This window comes from Saccopteryx bilineata, chromosome 7 (assembly GCF_036850765.1).
Source record: "Saccopteryx bilineata isolate mSacBil1 chromosome 7, mSacBil1_pri_phased_curated, whole genome shotgun sequence".
NCBI classification, from domain to species: domain Eukaryota; kingdom Metazoa; phylum Chordata; class Mammalia; order Chiroptera; family Emballonuridae; genus Saccopteryx; species Saccopteryx bilineata.
This window is the reverse complement of record NC_089496.1, coordinates 114,006,673-114,021,213: the sequence shown is the minus strand read 5'-3', so window position 1 is coordinate 114,021,213 and position 14,541 is coordinate 114,006,673. Positions and strand designations below refer to the sequence as shown.

At 43.0% G+C, this 14,541-nt stretch overlaps 1 protein-coding gene across 4 annotated transcripts; it reads right to left on the bottom strand.

The window, feature by feature from the left end:
- Nucleotides 1-7,766: 7,766 nt before the first annotated feature.
- On the bottom strand, nucleotides 7,767-14,325 carry LOC136310360 (small ribosomal subunit protein uS3m-like). Of its 4 annotated transcripts, none has more exons than XR_010726552.1 (4): nucleotides 14,267-14,322; nucleotides 14,118-14,186; nucleotides 13,923-14,034; nucleotides 7,767-8,800 (listed from the first exon to the last, which is right to left on the bottom strand). XR_010726552.1 is itself a non-coding variant. In XM_066238858.1 (4 exons), the coding sequence occupies exons 1-4, from the start codon at nucleotides 14,290-14,292 to the stop codon at nucleotides 8,673-8,675; spliced, it is 348 nt and encodes a 115-aa protein (XP_066094955.1). In that variant the 5' UTR covers nucleotides 14,293-14,318; the 3' UTR covers nucleotides 7,767-8,672. The 4 variants fall into 4 exon arrangements, 3 of the variants coding, with proteins under 3 accessions (XP_066094955.1, XP_066094957.1, XP_066094956.1); XM_066238858.1 differs by having other exon boundaries at nucleotides 14,254-14,318; XM_066238859.1 differs by lacking the exon at nucleotides 7,767-8,800 and adding an exon at nucleotides 10,693-10,830 and having other exon boundaries at nucleotides 14,254-14,318.
- Nucleotides 14,326-14,541: the final 216 nt, after the last annotated feature.

Here is a 14,541-nt window from a genome sequence, read left to right as displayed (position 1 = left end):
TTCACAATAGCGAAGATCTGGAAACAGCCCAAGTGTCCGTCAGTGGACGAGTGGATTAAAAAGCTTTGGTACATATATACTATGGAATACTACTCAGCCATAAGAAATGGTGACATCGGGTCATTTACAACAACATGGATGGACCTTGATAACATAATATTGAGCAAAATAAGTAAATCAGAAAAAACTAAGAACTATATGATTCCATACATAGGTGGGACATAAAAATGAGACTCAGAGACATGGACAAGAGTGTGGGGGTTACAGGGTGGAGGGGAGGAGAGGGAGGAATTTGGAGAAGGGTAGGGGCACGAAGAAAATCAGTTAGAAGGTGACAGAAGACAATTGGAATTTGGGCGATGGGAATGCAGCATAATCAAATGTAAAAATAACCTAGAGATGTTTTCTCTGAACATATGTACCCTGATTTACCAATGTCACCCCATTAAAATTAATCAAAAAAAATTTAGCATAGGGGCCTTGGTAGCTCCTGCTTCCCTAATAATGCATTTTGCAGACGCAATTACTTGGAAATCAGATAATCCTGTATGGGTAGACCAATGGCCCCTTTCTGAGGAGAAACTTAGGGCAGCTGCTCAATTGGTACAAGAGCAGCTACAGCTTGGGCACATTGAACCATCTAATAGCCCATGAAATACACTTCCATATTTTGATCTTGTTGCCTCCTGGATTATCAAGGGGCATGGGTGACCCTTACAGCTTATAGGTTTTGAGCCTCAAAATTATTGTTGTTCCTTTTTTCAAAGGACCAACAACAATGGCTCTGGAAAACTTCCACTAAATGGCAAATCGCTTTTGCAAATCAATGGACAACTTTATACTGAAACTGTCAACTTAAAATCAGCTCAAAGCCTAGAATTACATGCCATTATCATGGCTTTTCAGCATTTGCCATATTCCTTCCTCTTTTAATCTGTATACAGACAGCAAGTATTTACTTATGGTTGTTTCCACTATAGAGAATGCTGTCTTAGGGACAACTGCTGATGAACTATTTCAGCAGTTTCTCCTTCTTCAAAGACCTGTACATCAACATAGAGCTCCATGTTTTATAGGACATATGTGAGCTCACTGCATGCTCCCTGGAGCACAAGGAAATGCCCTTGTTGATCAAGCTACCCAAAATAAAATTATTTGGAGCAACCATGGCAGATCGAGCAATTCAGTCTCATACTATTCATCACCAGAATGCTGCAGCCCTACGTAAACAGTTTCAGCTTTCTCGGAAAGCAGCACAGCAGATTGGTAAATCCTGTCCAAGGTGTTCTATACTACAATCTGTCCCTTCATTTGGAGTTAACCCTTAAGGACTCTTACCAGGACAATTTTGGCAAATGGATGTTACTCATATACCTTCATTTGGCAAACAGTCCTATGTCCATGTTACAGTGGATACTTATTCTGGATTTATGGTAGCCTCTGCTAGGACAGGAGAGGCTGCTAAGCATGTTATATAGCTCATTGTATGCATTTTCTACTATTGGACTTCTTGATGTGATTAAAACTGACAATGTTTCTACATATGTAACAGAAGCATTTACTGTATTTTGTCAAATCTTTTGAATTACGGGTATTTCTTACAATCTTTAAAGTCAAGGTATTATTAAAGTGTTCCCAGCAAATATTTAAGGTCAATTTTAAAAATATAAAAGGGGAAGTCATATCCTGGAATTCCTGCAAATCTACCTTACCTTTTAAAAACAATTTCTTTTGAATGTTGAACAGGAGACACCAAATCATTTTCTCCTGAAAACTTCTACTCTCTTTTATTTGATCCATCTGATAACACTGTTTTGTCTTCTTCCAAATAGCTCCAGATATACAGAAAAGGTTTATATAGGCAGATGGGGATCCTCAAACCCCTCAGCGAGATCTTCTGAGCATGGCTTTTAAGGTACCAAGAGGCAGAAAAAGCCCAAAAGAGATCAGGTGAAATACTAGCTCTTGGGATACACCCTCAAAAGGTTCCAATTCCACAATGGCATCTCATAGGACTCCATCAGGGCCCTGCTTCAATAGTGGAAATGATGGTCATTTAAGCCAAAGCCTGCCAGGCTTACATGCCTTTGCTGTGAAGAAGAAGGGACACTGGAATGTAGGCTTCCCCCTCGCTCCTCTAAGGGAGGGTTCAGTCTCTTCCAGCCCTGTTCCAGCCACCTGTGACCTAACTTTGCCCAGAATGCTGAGCTTTGCCACTGAAGGCTGAAGGTGCCCAGGGCCGTCGGCCCCATCTAGGACACTGTGGACGAGCCTAGGGTATTTCTTCCAAGTAGCCGGTAGACTGGTCTCATTTACACAAGGGCTACTTAACTATGTCTTGCCTGAATATTCGAGTTTTTTATTCTTCCCTCAAAGATCTCTGTTGTGGGTGTTGATAGCCCTATTTTCTGCTGCTTTCTTTAATATATAGTTTTCCTTTATTTCTCCTGCCTCAATGCCCCATTCATATTTTAGTTTGGGAACTACTCCTAATTTAGAGCTCCTTTTTTTCCTTTTTTGCCAACTTACAAATTTACCTCTGCCACCCAGCTTTGTGTATTCAAGGTTCTCCTCACCACCCCATGGCTGTAAAGCTCCAGTATAAGGCCCCCTGTGTTCATCTTTCCAGTTTAAAAAAAATGGAAGCTCCATCTTCATGCCTGCTGCGGATGGCTTTTCCAGTCTATTTGGGTCATCACCAGCTAGAAGCAGTGGTCATTGGGACTTGGATATGAGCTGCAAAGTATAGAATTGTGACAATGCCAGTGCCATGCGGAGTTTCCCTGGATGTGGACTTTTCCTGGACTCCAGCTCCTTGTGACAGGTCCTAATGGACTGAACTGGGGTTGGGTTGCATTTGCGGGGATTTGGCATGGTGTTGGGGCCAACTTGGACTTGGTGAACATGATAAGGACACTACTCTTTTATGGATTCTTGTTGTATTGGCCAAGAGTTTGCTTAAAGGCTTTAATCACTGTTAAAAAAAATAGAAGACTGGATAAAGAAGATGTGGCACATATACACTATGGTATACTACTCAGCCATAAGAAATGATGACATCGGATCATTTACAGCAAAATGGTGGGATCTTGATAACATTATATGGAATAAAATAAGTAAATCAGAAAAAAAAACAAAAACTGCATGATTCCATACATTGGTGGGACATAAAAACGAAACTAAGAGACATGGACAAGAGTTTGGTGGTTACAGGGGGGGTGGAGAGAAGGAGGGAGAGGGTTAGGGGGAGGGGGACAGGCACAAAGAAAACTAGATAGAAGGTGACGGAAGACAATCTGACTTTGGGTGATGAGTATGCAACATAATTGAATGACAAGATAACCTGGACATGTTTTATTTGAATATATGTACCCTGATTTATTGATGTCACCACATTAAAATTAATAAAAATTTAATTATAAATAAAAAAATAGTGGGTTTGGACCTGGCAGGTCCAGGCTCTCACACTCTCACAGTATGACCTGGTCCCTCTGCAGCCTTTGCTGAGTGCTAAGACCCAGGGTGACAGGGCCTCCAGCTGCTCAGGCTGTCACCCGTTCACCAGCCATTCTAGTGAGGAGTGTTTCCACTTCTCTTCACTTCCAAGAAAATTCAGTTTCATACACCTTTAGCCTGGCTTGAATCACATTCTAATTGTTGAATGCTTGAGAGCACCCAGAGGATGAAAGGTTTAATTGGCTAAACATGGGGTGAGTCCTCAGGAATCATCTGGACTGGAAGCAGATGATGTGAGTTCCCAGCGGGAAGCTGATGAGCTAGACTTGGGCATGAGAACAGACACTGGAGGAGGAACCAGCAGATCTGACATCACTAAGTCCTAAACCTGAAACCTACAAGTCAATATATATCACCCTAAACCAAAACCTTAAAACCTAAGCCCTAATCCCTGTCTCTCATCCTAACCCTAAGCCTAAAGCCTAAACACAGACCATAACCCTAAGCCTAAACCTTAACCTAAACCATAAACCCTAAATATAAAATCCAAAATTTAAACCTTACAACCATAAACCATGAACTATAACTATCATTACAAACTCTATCTGACACTAAATAATAACCATAAGCCACAAACCACAAACTATGAACTATAGCCATAAACCGTAAACTGTAACAATAAACTAAACCATAAAGACAAGCTGTAAACCCTTACCATAATCTCTACATCATATTGAAAACATAAAAATAGCCATAAACCATCAACACAATCCATAATTACCATACAATATAAACCATACACATCGCCATAAGTAACCACAAACCATAAACTACCTATAACCTATAACCTTAACCCCTACTCCAGCCCCAGCCCTGTAAACAATGGACATGAATCCCTACCCAATCAAAACAGAAATACCACAAAAACAGAATACCGACATCTATGCGTTATATAGATGTAAAATCCTCCACATATGCATAGCCACACGAAGGAAAGCAATAGCACATTAAAATTATTATGCACCACAAGCAACTGTCTCTATACCAGAAACAGAGGTTGAGGTTGTTCAATGCACTGAAACCAAGCCATGAAAATATGCTTACATCATGGTGTTTACTAAAATTAGAAGAATGCAAAAATTGCAAATAGATGTGTGTTGGTGTGATTACAACATGCAAGTCAAATTGACATGCCCTGGCCGGAAAACTCCGTTTTTTAGAGCATCATCCCAAAGTGCAGAGGTTGGCAGTTCGATCCTGGGTCAGGGCACATACCAGAACATTTTAGATGTTCCTGTCTCTCTCTCTCTCCCCTTTCCTCTCAGGCTAAAATCAATTTAAAAAACAAACAAACAAGGTGATGTGACACTTGGGGGGCAAGTCAGGACTGGCCCAGAATTCTGATGAATCCTGTGACATCATATAGGGGCCAGGTTTCCATGGTAACTCCCCAAACCTAAACATACTTCTTGAGAGCAGGTGAACAGTTATGTAGGAGAAAAATTATCTTACTCATGGGCTTAAAGTCCTACTTACAGGTCTAAGCATCTTATTAAATGGAGCTACCCAGGGCAGGCCAGGGCCAGGACCAAACACGGAGCCTGCTACACAGTAGGTGCTCAATGAACTGCTAAGCTAATGCGGCTGCTCCCATATGGAGGCTGTGAGGAGTCTGACATGTGTCACTGCCCTTTATAAAGTCACCACTGAAAATGCCAACCTGCCAACAAGGCTTAAGTTGATTAATTATAGAATTTCACAGATTTATTTTAAAAGGCAGAACAAAATAATGACATTTTATTTTATTTATTTCAGAAGGGAGGGGGGAATGAGAGAGAGAAGGGGGAAGGAGCAGGAAGCATTAACTCTCATATGTGTCTTGACCAGGCTACCCAGGGATTTCAAACCAGCGACTTTAGGGTTCCATGTCAACAATTTATCCACTGCACCACAGGTTGGACCAAAAAGAATGCCTTTGTACAGAATGTACAAAATGTATCATATTCTTCATTTTACAGATTGACCTCTGTGCAATGCAGCCATTTAATGAACAGCTAGCATTTATGGTACCTCAACTCTTAGCAGGTAACAACTGGAAATACTATTCTAGACATACATATTTATTCATATACTAGATCATAGGTCATAGATCTAACCATATCCCTAGATGCAACCGAAGACACATATGAGTTTCCAATTTATTTCTACATTATGATCAGGTGGAGAGGTAGGAAAAGAAGAGAAAAACCTCAAACCACTGTCCTTTATTCTTAGACACTGTGGTCCTCAACCATAAGGGACATATTCAGCTGAAATAATGACATAAAGTACATGACAATGAAAGAGTAACTTGAACTGATTTAACCAGAAATACCCAATTAGGTTGTTTCCCCCAGGGAAAGCATGTAAGGCAGGTGTCTTCAGGTCAAGCGTGCATCTGGAACAGAGCAGGTATCCAAGAGCATCAATCAGGTGCAGGGTGGAGGGGAAAAAGGGGCTGGTCTCTCAGCAGCCTGAAGTGAACCCCCCCCCAAGACATCAGAGACCACAACCACTAGCCTGGAATAAACCCCTCAAGCCCTAGATATGGCTCTCAAGACAAAGCCAGGCTGCCTGCATCCTCCGGGGCCAGGAGAAGCTCCATGGTTGTGCTGATACCTCCCTGCCCCTCCCCTCGGGCCCAGCATCTGATTGCCACAGCCTCAGCTTCCATCTGGAGTTACTTCCCACCCACAGAGCTCTGCCCATACAGCGATGCTGGGAGGTCTGGTGCTCACACCCAGGAGAAACCAACAGGAAGTTTCCATAGAGGCATCATGCAGCTTCCCACATTGAAAATGCTCACTTCAGGGAAAGGGAACCTTTCATACATGGTAAGAATGTAAATTCGTGCAGCTTATGGCAAACAATACAAAGAGTCCTTGAAAAATTAAAAGTAGAACTACCATATCATCCAGCAATTCCTCTTCTGGGTATTTAGAAAAAAGAAAGAAAAAAAGAAAGAAAGAAATCCAGACCTGAAGCACAAATAAACACTATCATGTCCAGTGCAACATTAGTCAGAGTAGCTAAGACCTGGAAACAATGAAAGTGTCCACCAGTGGAAGGCTACATTAACATGTGGTACATACACACAACGGAGTATTACTCGGCTATGATAAAGGACATCCTGCCATTTGGGTCATGGATGAACCTGGAGAACACTGTGCTAAGTGAAATAAGCCAGACTCAGAATGACAAATACTGCATGATCCCATGAATCAACAGTTAAATTAGAGCAGGGTGGAATGGTGGTTACTAGGGACTGGGGGAAGGGGAAATGAGATGTTGTTCTAGGGTTAAAGTTCTAGTTATGCAAGATAAATAAGTACAAGAGATCTAGGGTACTATAGCTAACACTTTATTACCTACTTGCAATTTGCTAAGAGAGGACATCATAAGTGGCAGCCTTCCCTGGGCCCCTGAAAACCCAAAAGGAAACTATATCCAAGTTCTCTCATCCAAAGAATAAAAACAGACCAAGAAGCCAGACAACAGCAGCTCTGAAAGTGAACTTGGCCTGACCTGTGGTGGCGCAGTGGATAAAGCGTCTACCTGGAAATGCTGAGGCTGCCGGTTTGAAACCCTGGGCTTGCCTGGTCAAGGCACATATGGGAGTTGATGCTTCCAGCGCCTCCCCCCTTCTCTCTCTCCTCTCTCTCTCTCATCTCTAAAATGAATAAATAATTTTTTTTTTAAAAAAAGAAAAGCTTTAAAAAAAGAAAGTGAACCTGGTGGACTCTGAAGGAATGTGTTTCCCCATTTCCACTTCCCCGCTTTCCCACACCTTTGGTTCTCAAGCTGTGGGTCGTGACCCCAGCGGGGTCACCTAAAGCCATCGGAAAATATATAATGCATATCAGGTATTTACATTCCGAATCATAACTGTAGCAAAATTACAGTTATGAAGTAGCCACCAAAATTATTTTCTGGTTTGGGGTCACCGCAACATGAGGAACTGTATTGCGGGGTCACGGCATTAGAAAGGTTGAGAACCACTGCTATAGTGACACAATAAAAAAGAAATTGTTGTAAGGTACCAAAAAGCTGAAAATTGATATTGATATTCTGGGAGGAAAGGTCAGGCTTTCCTATCAGCCTTTCCTGTTCCGTCCCTCCTTTAGGGAGGGGAGGAAGAAGAATGTAGAACAGTGGTTGTCAACCTGGTCCCTACCGCCCACTAGGGGGCATTTCAGCTTTCATGGTGGGTGGTAGCAGAGCAACCAAAGTATAAATAAAAAGATAGATTTAACTATAGTAAGTTGTCTTACAAAGATTTATTCTGCCAAACAGCGAAAATCCAACATAAAGTACTTGGTAAGTAGTTATTATATGCTTTATTTTGCTGTAACTCTGCTTTATAAATTTTATAAAGTAAAGTTACTTTCCTACTTTATCAATCACCATTTGTGAAACTGGTGGGCAGTTAGAAAATTTTACTACTAACAGAGATACATAAGTGAGTGGTAGATATAAAAAGGTTGACTACCCCTAATGTAGAAGTTTCTGGCTTGCAAGAATAATGGGTCATTCAGTTTCAAATCTAAAATAAAGGTTAACCAAGAAACTTCTCTTTCAATAGGAGGCAGAATTTACCTACCACCTGGCATTGATTGTAGTTCTTTCCCCTTCCTGGAATCTTGAGGGTAAAATACCTCTAGGTTGGTGAGGGAAGATGAACCCTGAAAGATTTGTAAACATCTTTGATTGTGTTACCTTGAAAGTCTTAATGTTTCTGTGTATCCCCTAAACAAATGTTGCCAGCTTGTACCATGATGTCATGCTCTCCCCAGCTCGTGTGTGATCAAGGGTATATAAGCAGCCCCTGAACTATTTTGGGGACTGCACGATTTGGGTCTGATGCCCCATGTCAGCCATATACAGCTGGCATATTTAATAAATCTCCTCCTCTAATAAAACTCTTGAAAATTCATCTGGACTGGGGGTTTTTACATGAACTCGATGAAATGAGGTACAGTGCCTTTCAGAATCTGGGGTGCGGTACTTTATAACAGAATGTCCTAGATATACTTATTCACAACTTTTGAGGGCACAGTTTGGAGGTGCAGGTGCACAGGACACTTGTAGAAGTGGGACAGCAGGGTCTCACTGTAGCCCACAAGGAAATAGAACTTGTGCACAGGCAGCTGCCTCAGGACCAGAGCACAGATCTCCACTTAGTTAGCCCGGCGCTTCAGGACAAGCTGGTCAGTTAGGCAGCCGGGGAAGGTACACAGCATAAACTTGTGAAGAAAAACATCTTCCATCATTCGCTCTGCAGCATGGTCCTCACCATCAAGGTTACCTGTAAAGAGAAGGGCACCACAGACTCAACCAAATCTCTTGAGTTAACACACAATAGCACAGGGCACCCATTCCACCCCCACCTCTGCCACTTTTCTTCTGCAAGTGGAATAAGAACACTTTAAAGTTCAAAATCCATTATTTCAATAAACTCACAAACTAGATACTATCACTATCCTCACTTTACAAAAGGAAACAGTGAGGCCCTGGCCGGTTGGCTCAGCGGTAGAGCGTCAGCCTGGCATGCGGGGGACCCGGGTTTGATTCCCGGCCAGGGCACATAGGAGAAGCGCCCATTTGCTTCTCCACCCCCACCCACTCCTTCCTCTCTGTCTCTCTCTTCCCCTCCCGCAGCCAAGGCTCCATTGGAGCAAAGATGGCCCGGGCGCTGGGGATGGCTCCTTGGCCTCTGCCCCAGGCGCTAGAGTGGCTCTGGTCGCGGCAGAGCGACGCCCTGGAGGGGCAGAGCATCGCTCCCTGGTGGGCAGAGCGTCACCCCTGGTGGGCGTGGGTGGATCCTGGTCGGGCGCATGCAGGAGTCTGTCTGACTGTCTCTCCCCATTTCCAGCTTCAGAAAAATACAAAAAAAAAGGAAACAGTGAGTTCTTCCTTAGCCAGAACACAAAACTCAGATGATCCCTCTGTCCACTCCCTTTTCCACAGTCTTTCTTTCTTTTAAAAATAATTTTATTTATTAATATTTTAGAGACAGGGGAGGGAGACAGAGAGAAGAGAGAGAGGAAGAAATAGAAAGAGAAAGGGGGAGAGAGGAAAAGAAATGTGGGGGAGTAGCAAGAAGCATCAACTCATGTGTTCCTTGACCAGGCAAGCAGTATTTTGAACAAATAACCTCAGAATTCCAGTTTGATGCTTTATCCTCTGTGCCACCACAGGTCAGGCTGTCACTTTTTGCTAACTGCCTTAAAGCACTTTTCATCCCACAGGCCACAGATGAGGCCATAATCTCCTTCTGAAGTTTGGGACAAGAGCTCTCACCAGCCAGGGCCATCACCTTCACCCAGTGAATTCTCAGTGTGGACCCTGCAAGCCCTCCCTTCTCACAATATCCACAGAGTCTCCACGTCCACCTCCAAGTCTCAGAACAAGACCCCAGAAAGGGTCGGGGAACAAGAACCTTTAAATAATTCTCTAGATAGATACATCTCAAACATCCAAACTGAAAACCTTCACACTGAACAAAATACAGTTCATTATCATTAATTTACTGTAGTTCTATTCTGTAAACTCACTGTAGACAATGAACTATCAAACACTCAACCATAGCTCCTGGAGAAATGCAAGGGTAGGCTCTGCAAGCCTTTAGCTACAATATACAATATTTTTGTCAATAGATCAATATATCACACAGCCTTGCTTCATATCAGGTCTACCAGAAAGTTCTGTCCGTTTCTATCACAAGTTTTGACACATAAGCACATTTATTTGGTACATGTGTGGCTCTCTATTTTTATCACTTAATGTATACATACTGATGTAGCAAATTAACTAAAACAAAGTTGGTTCATGTTAGTCTTATGTGTGAAGCGATAGTGTACCCATGGCTACTGATAAAATTCATTTACGCCACTGTAATTTTTATGAATTTTAACAAGGAAGAAATGCTACAGAAGCATGTAGAAATTTATTGAAAGTGTTTGATGAAGGTACAGTTTCTGATAGGACATGCAGAAAATGGTTCAAAAAATTTGAAACAGGTGATTTCATCCTTTCTGATAAGCCACATTCTGGGCAACCATCTTTGATCGATGACGATGTTGTTAAGACCATGTTGGAGCAAGATCCTTTTCTGACAACATCAGAGATCGCAGAAAGGCTTAATTCAGCTCAGCAAACCATTTCAGACCATATTCGGAAGATAGGATTGGTGTGGAAATATTCAAGATGGGTGCCACATAAATTAAGTCAGAAAAATTTGAATGATCAAGTCATCATACGCACATCTCTGCTTGCTTGGAACAAAATCGAGCCCTTCTTGAACCAGATGATAACTGGAGATGAAAAGTGGATTACCTACAAAAACATCATAAGGAAACAGGCATACTGTGAACCCGGAATACCTAGCCCTTCCACTTCTAAACCAAATTTGACTCTGAATAAGAGAATGTTGTGTATATGGTGGGACATTCGAGGACAAATACATTATGAGCTTTTAAAACAAAACAAAAAGCTCAATTTGGAGAAGTATTGTCAGCAACTGGATAATTTAAAGACAGCAGTCCAAGAAAAGAGGCCGGTGATGTTCAATAGGAAGAACATCATACTGCATCATGATAATTCCAGGCCACATGCTGCTTTGGGGACTGCCGGGGTCCAGCCCCGGGGGGGAATCCAGGGGTCCCACAGGAGGAGACGGCATTGGCGAAATCGAATGAGAGAGCCGAATTCTTTTCTTTCTCTTTATTCTCTAGTTAGCATTTACTGCCAGGCATCTCTGCCAAATGCTAGTATAGGTCCCTTTTTATACACACACACTGAGTTACATTTACATGGTATTAATCATTGCTTCTGTTTCACTATGTTTACATGTTTCCAGATAACAGTTAATTTATATCTATAAATTACAAACCAGGTAGCAAATCATTCAAAGTACAAAATAACTTGAATAGCGATAACAACATTGGTAAAAGCTTTTAAGGTATTAGTACCAATAGTTAACTAACTTTACTGCTGTTGTGAGTCAAGGGGCAGAGAGAGATTAGCAGACAAAATCATTAAGGACTAACAATGGACCACCGCTTGCTCAGGTAAATGGCTTTGAGTTTATGCAGTGTCCTACAAGATTCTAAAAGGCTTGCCTATAAAGAAATTGACATAACATTAAGAGTAGCTTTCACCCAAAGATATACAGAGTGCACTTGCAAGATAGTCTAGTAGCAACATAATTTCAGAAGACATTAACTGTTATTACTTTTATGGATTTCCCTACATTCCTCTCATTATCAAAAAATCTTGGAAAGTATGTAAATCTCATGAGAACATCTCACTGAGAAAGCCCAGTAACTGCCTTTAGTCAAAAAACAATTCTCTTAGTAAAACATTCTTTTCTTGCTGACTGCGCTCTCATCCTAGGCCACACAATGGGCCATTCTACTATACCTTACCTAAGATACTATTGTCTAGTCAAATATTATTTATTATATTTAAACACTAGTTAAGTTCTAACTCTATTCTTCTCAGAATGTACCACTATCTGTAGATCAAATAAGCAAGAAGAAAGGAATGTTTCTCTACTCTATCACATGAAAAGGCTAGGGAGGAAAAATGTTGAATTAAGTGAAGGCCGAAAGGCGCTCTGTGCACAGCCACTGCCTCCTACCTATTCACAAGTCACAATCTATTCTTTCTAACATGATTAAGAAGGAATTCTCCTACAGACTTAACCCTTTACGAGGGATATCATAGCCAGCCTCTTATGTCTATGAGCCCAGCTCAAGGGGCCCACAGGCTTTTCTGTGGAACTCACATCCTCTGTCTCATTTCCAAAGAAATTACTATGAATCTACAGGAAAAGCACGGTACTATTATCCCTGTGCCACAAATAATAGCACACACCCAGAAAAGGGGGGATATAAGGCCAGATTAATTCAAAAAGTCAAAGGGGGAGGTATCGTTGTGTCTCTCCTTTGGGTGACTTCGTCAACCCGCAGCCATTGGTCTTCTCTGCTGTGACTTTGTCAATCAGCAGTTTTTGATCTTCTTCTGCTGTGACCTTGTCAGCCAGCAGTTGTGGGTCTTCTTCTGCTGTGACCTTGTCAGCCAGCAGTTGTGGGTCTTCTTCTGCTGTGACCTTGTCAGCCAGCAGTTGTGGATCTTTTTCTGCTGTGACCTTTTCAGCCAGCAGTTGTGGATCGGCTCTCAACAGGGGACTCGTCAAATAATTGCAGAACTAGGCTGGGAAATTGTCACATTCACCATATTCCCCAGACTTAGCACCCTCCGACTATCACTTGTTTTTGTCCTTACAAAATTTTTTGAAGAGCAAAAAATTCAAAACTGAAGAAGTTATCAAACAAGCACTGGATCAATTTTTCGCATCAAAAAATAAAACCTTTTTCAAAAACAAGATATACAAACTGCCCTCATGCTGGCAAGTAATCATTAATAATAATGGCAATTATATTATTTAATAAAGTTTATTGATGGTAAGAAAAATTTGTATTTTGTTTTATTCCAAAAATGGACAGAACTTTACTGTAGACCATATATATTTCTACTTGAAGACACCTTTTTTATTATGTGGGCTAATTAATACTAAACTCTCCCAAAAGCACCATGACTCATGCCTGAAGTAAGCTAATCTAACATGCACATTTCCTCTGTCAAGTATGTCACAGCCTCCCTGGGCTCAGGAACACCAGACAACCACTCAGCATCAACGCTGTTTAAGGCAGCGGAGTCAACAACAAAACGCACAAAACTATGAATACATGGAACAAGCAACTAAAAGGAGGCATGGGTACTGTAGGAAAGCTAAAACTAGCAGTACAGACTGGAAGGAGACTTGACTTGGGGTGGTTAACACACAATACAACATACACACGATCATTATACAATTGTAAACCTGAAACCAACATAATTTTACAAACCAATATCACCTCAATAAATTCAATACAAATTTAAAAAACTTTGGACAAATACACTGAAACAAAAACAAAAATAAAAAAAGGGCACTGCCAAGAGTAGAAAAATTCACAGAAAATAAAGAAAAACCAGTGCTTCAGAGGAAAGCTGCTGTATTTACAACACACTGTCCCGCGTGTCCAAGTCAACTCTACAGGGTTTCACTCTTCACTGCCTCTGAGCCACCTGGCAGCTCCTTCAATCACAAGTGATTGACAGCAAAGCAACAACACTTCCTGCCTCCAGGCACGCAAATCCCTCCGTGGAGGTTCAATCCGCTCCTCGCTCCCCGCGGAAAAAGCCGCCGCTGTGTCGCGTTTCCACCCTCGTGCCCTGACGCCTGCTTTCCCACTTCTCCTCTACAGGAGAACGGATTTCTGACTCCACGCGGATCACTGAGTAGAGTAAAACCTCGGACGTGGCTCACTCCTCCTGTACCAGTCACAGCCCAGAACTCGTCGGTGGCACCGTCGTCCCCTCACCTGTGTGCAGCGACAGCCAGCCCTTGCGGTGCGCGATGTGGTGAGGCGCGTGCGCCTCCTCGTATATCACCGGCTTGTCCCCTTGGCTCACTTGAACCCAGGACGCCCGATTCTAGGAGGACAGAGAGGCCGTAAGTCCCCACGCCCGACCCAGGTGGCGACCCGGCTCCGGCCCCTCGTCCCCGGGCGGCTCACCTTGGCGCACACCGCGGAGACGTGAAGGGCGCGCCAGGCACACGGCAGCTCTCGGCTCCAGGACAGCACCTGCGTGTGTGAAGGGGGAATCGTAACATGAAACCCGGGGCCGCCATGACCCGCCGAACCCACTCACCCGCTGTCCGAACCTCCAGCTACCCATGGGCGCCCCCATTTTGGCTGAGCGCAGTGCGTGAGGCTCCACCGCGCCGCGGGGGCAAAGGTCAGCGCACCGTGGACGAGATCGAATCGGAGCTGCGCAGCTGTGACTCTGCGTTTGGGGGCGGGGCACGAGGGCAAAGTGGGGGCGGGGCCGGGCGGACCCACGCTCTGGTGCTCATTTCTGCACCTCTTCGCCGGCCACCGCTGGAACCACGGTTTGGGGCAGAATGAGCGTGAGGTTTCACCCGAAGAACTTGTCCGG

What these genes read in the sequence shown, in the direction of transcription:
- LOC136310360 (XM_066238858.1), bottom strand. Translation starts at nt 14,292, where the DNA reads ATGGGGGCGCCCATGGGTAGCTGGAGGTTCGGACAGCGG. An exon ending in GCTGGAGGTTCGGACAGCGG is followed by an intron (nt 14,187 to 14,253) that starts GTGAGTGGGTTC and finishes TCACACACGCAG; the next exon opens with GTGCTGTCCTGGAGCCGAGA. An exon ending in CTGGCTGTCGCTGCACACAG is followed by an intron (nt 8,801 to 13,922) that starts GTGAGGGGACGA and finishes TTCTCTTTACAG; the next exon opens with GTAACCTTGATGGTGAGGAC.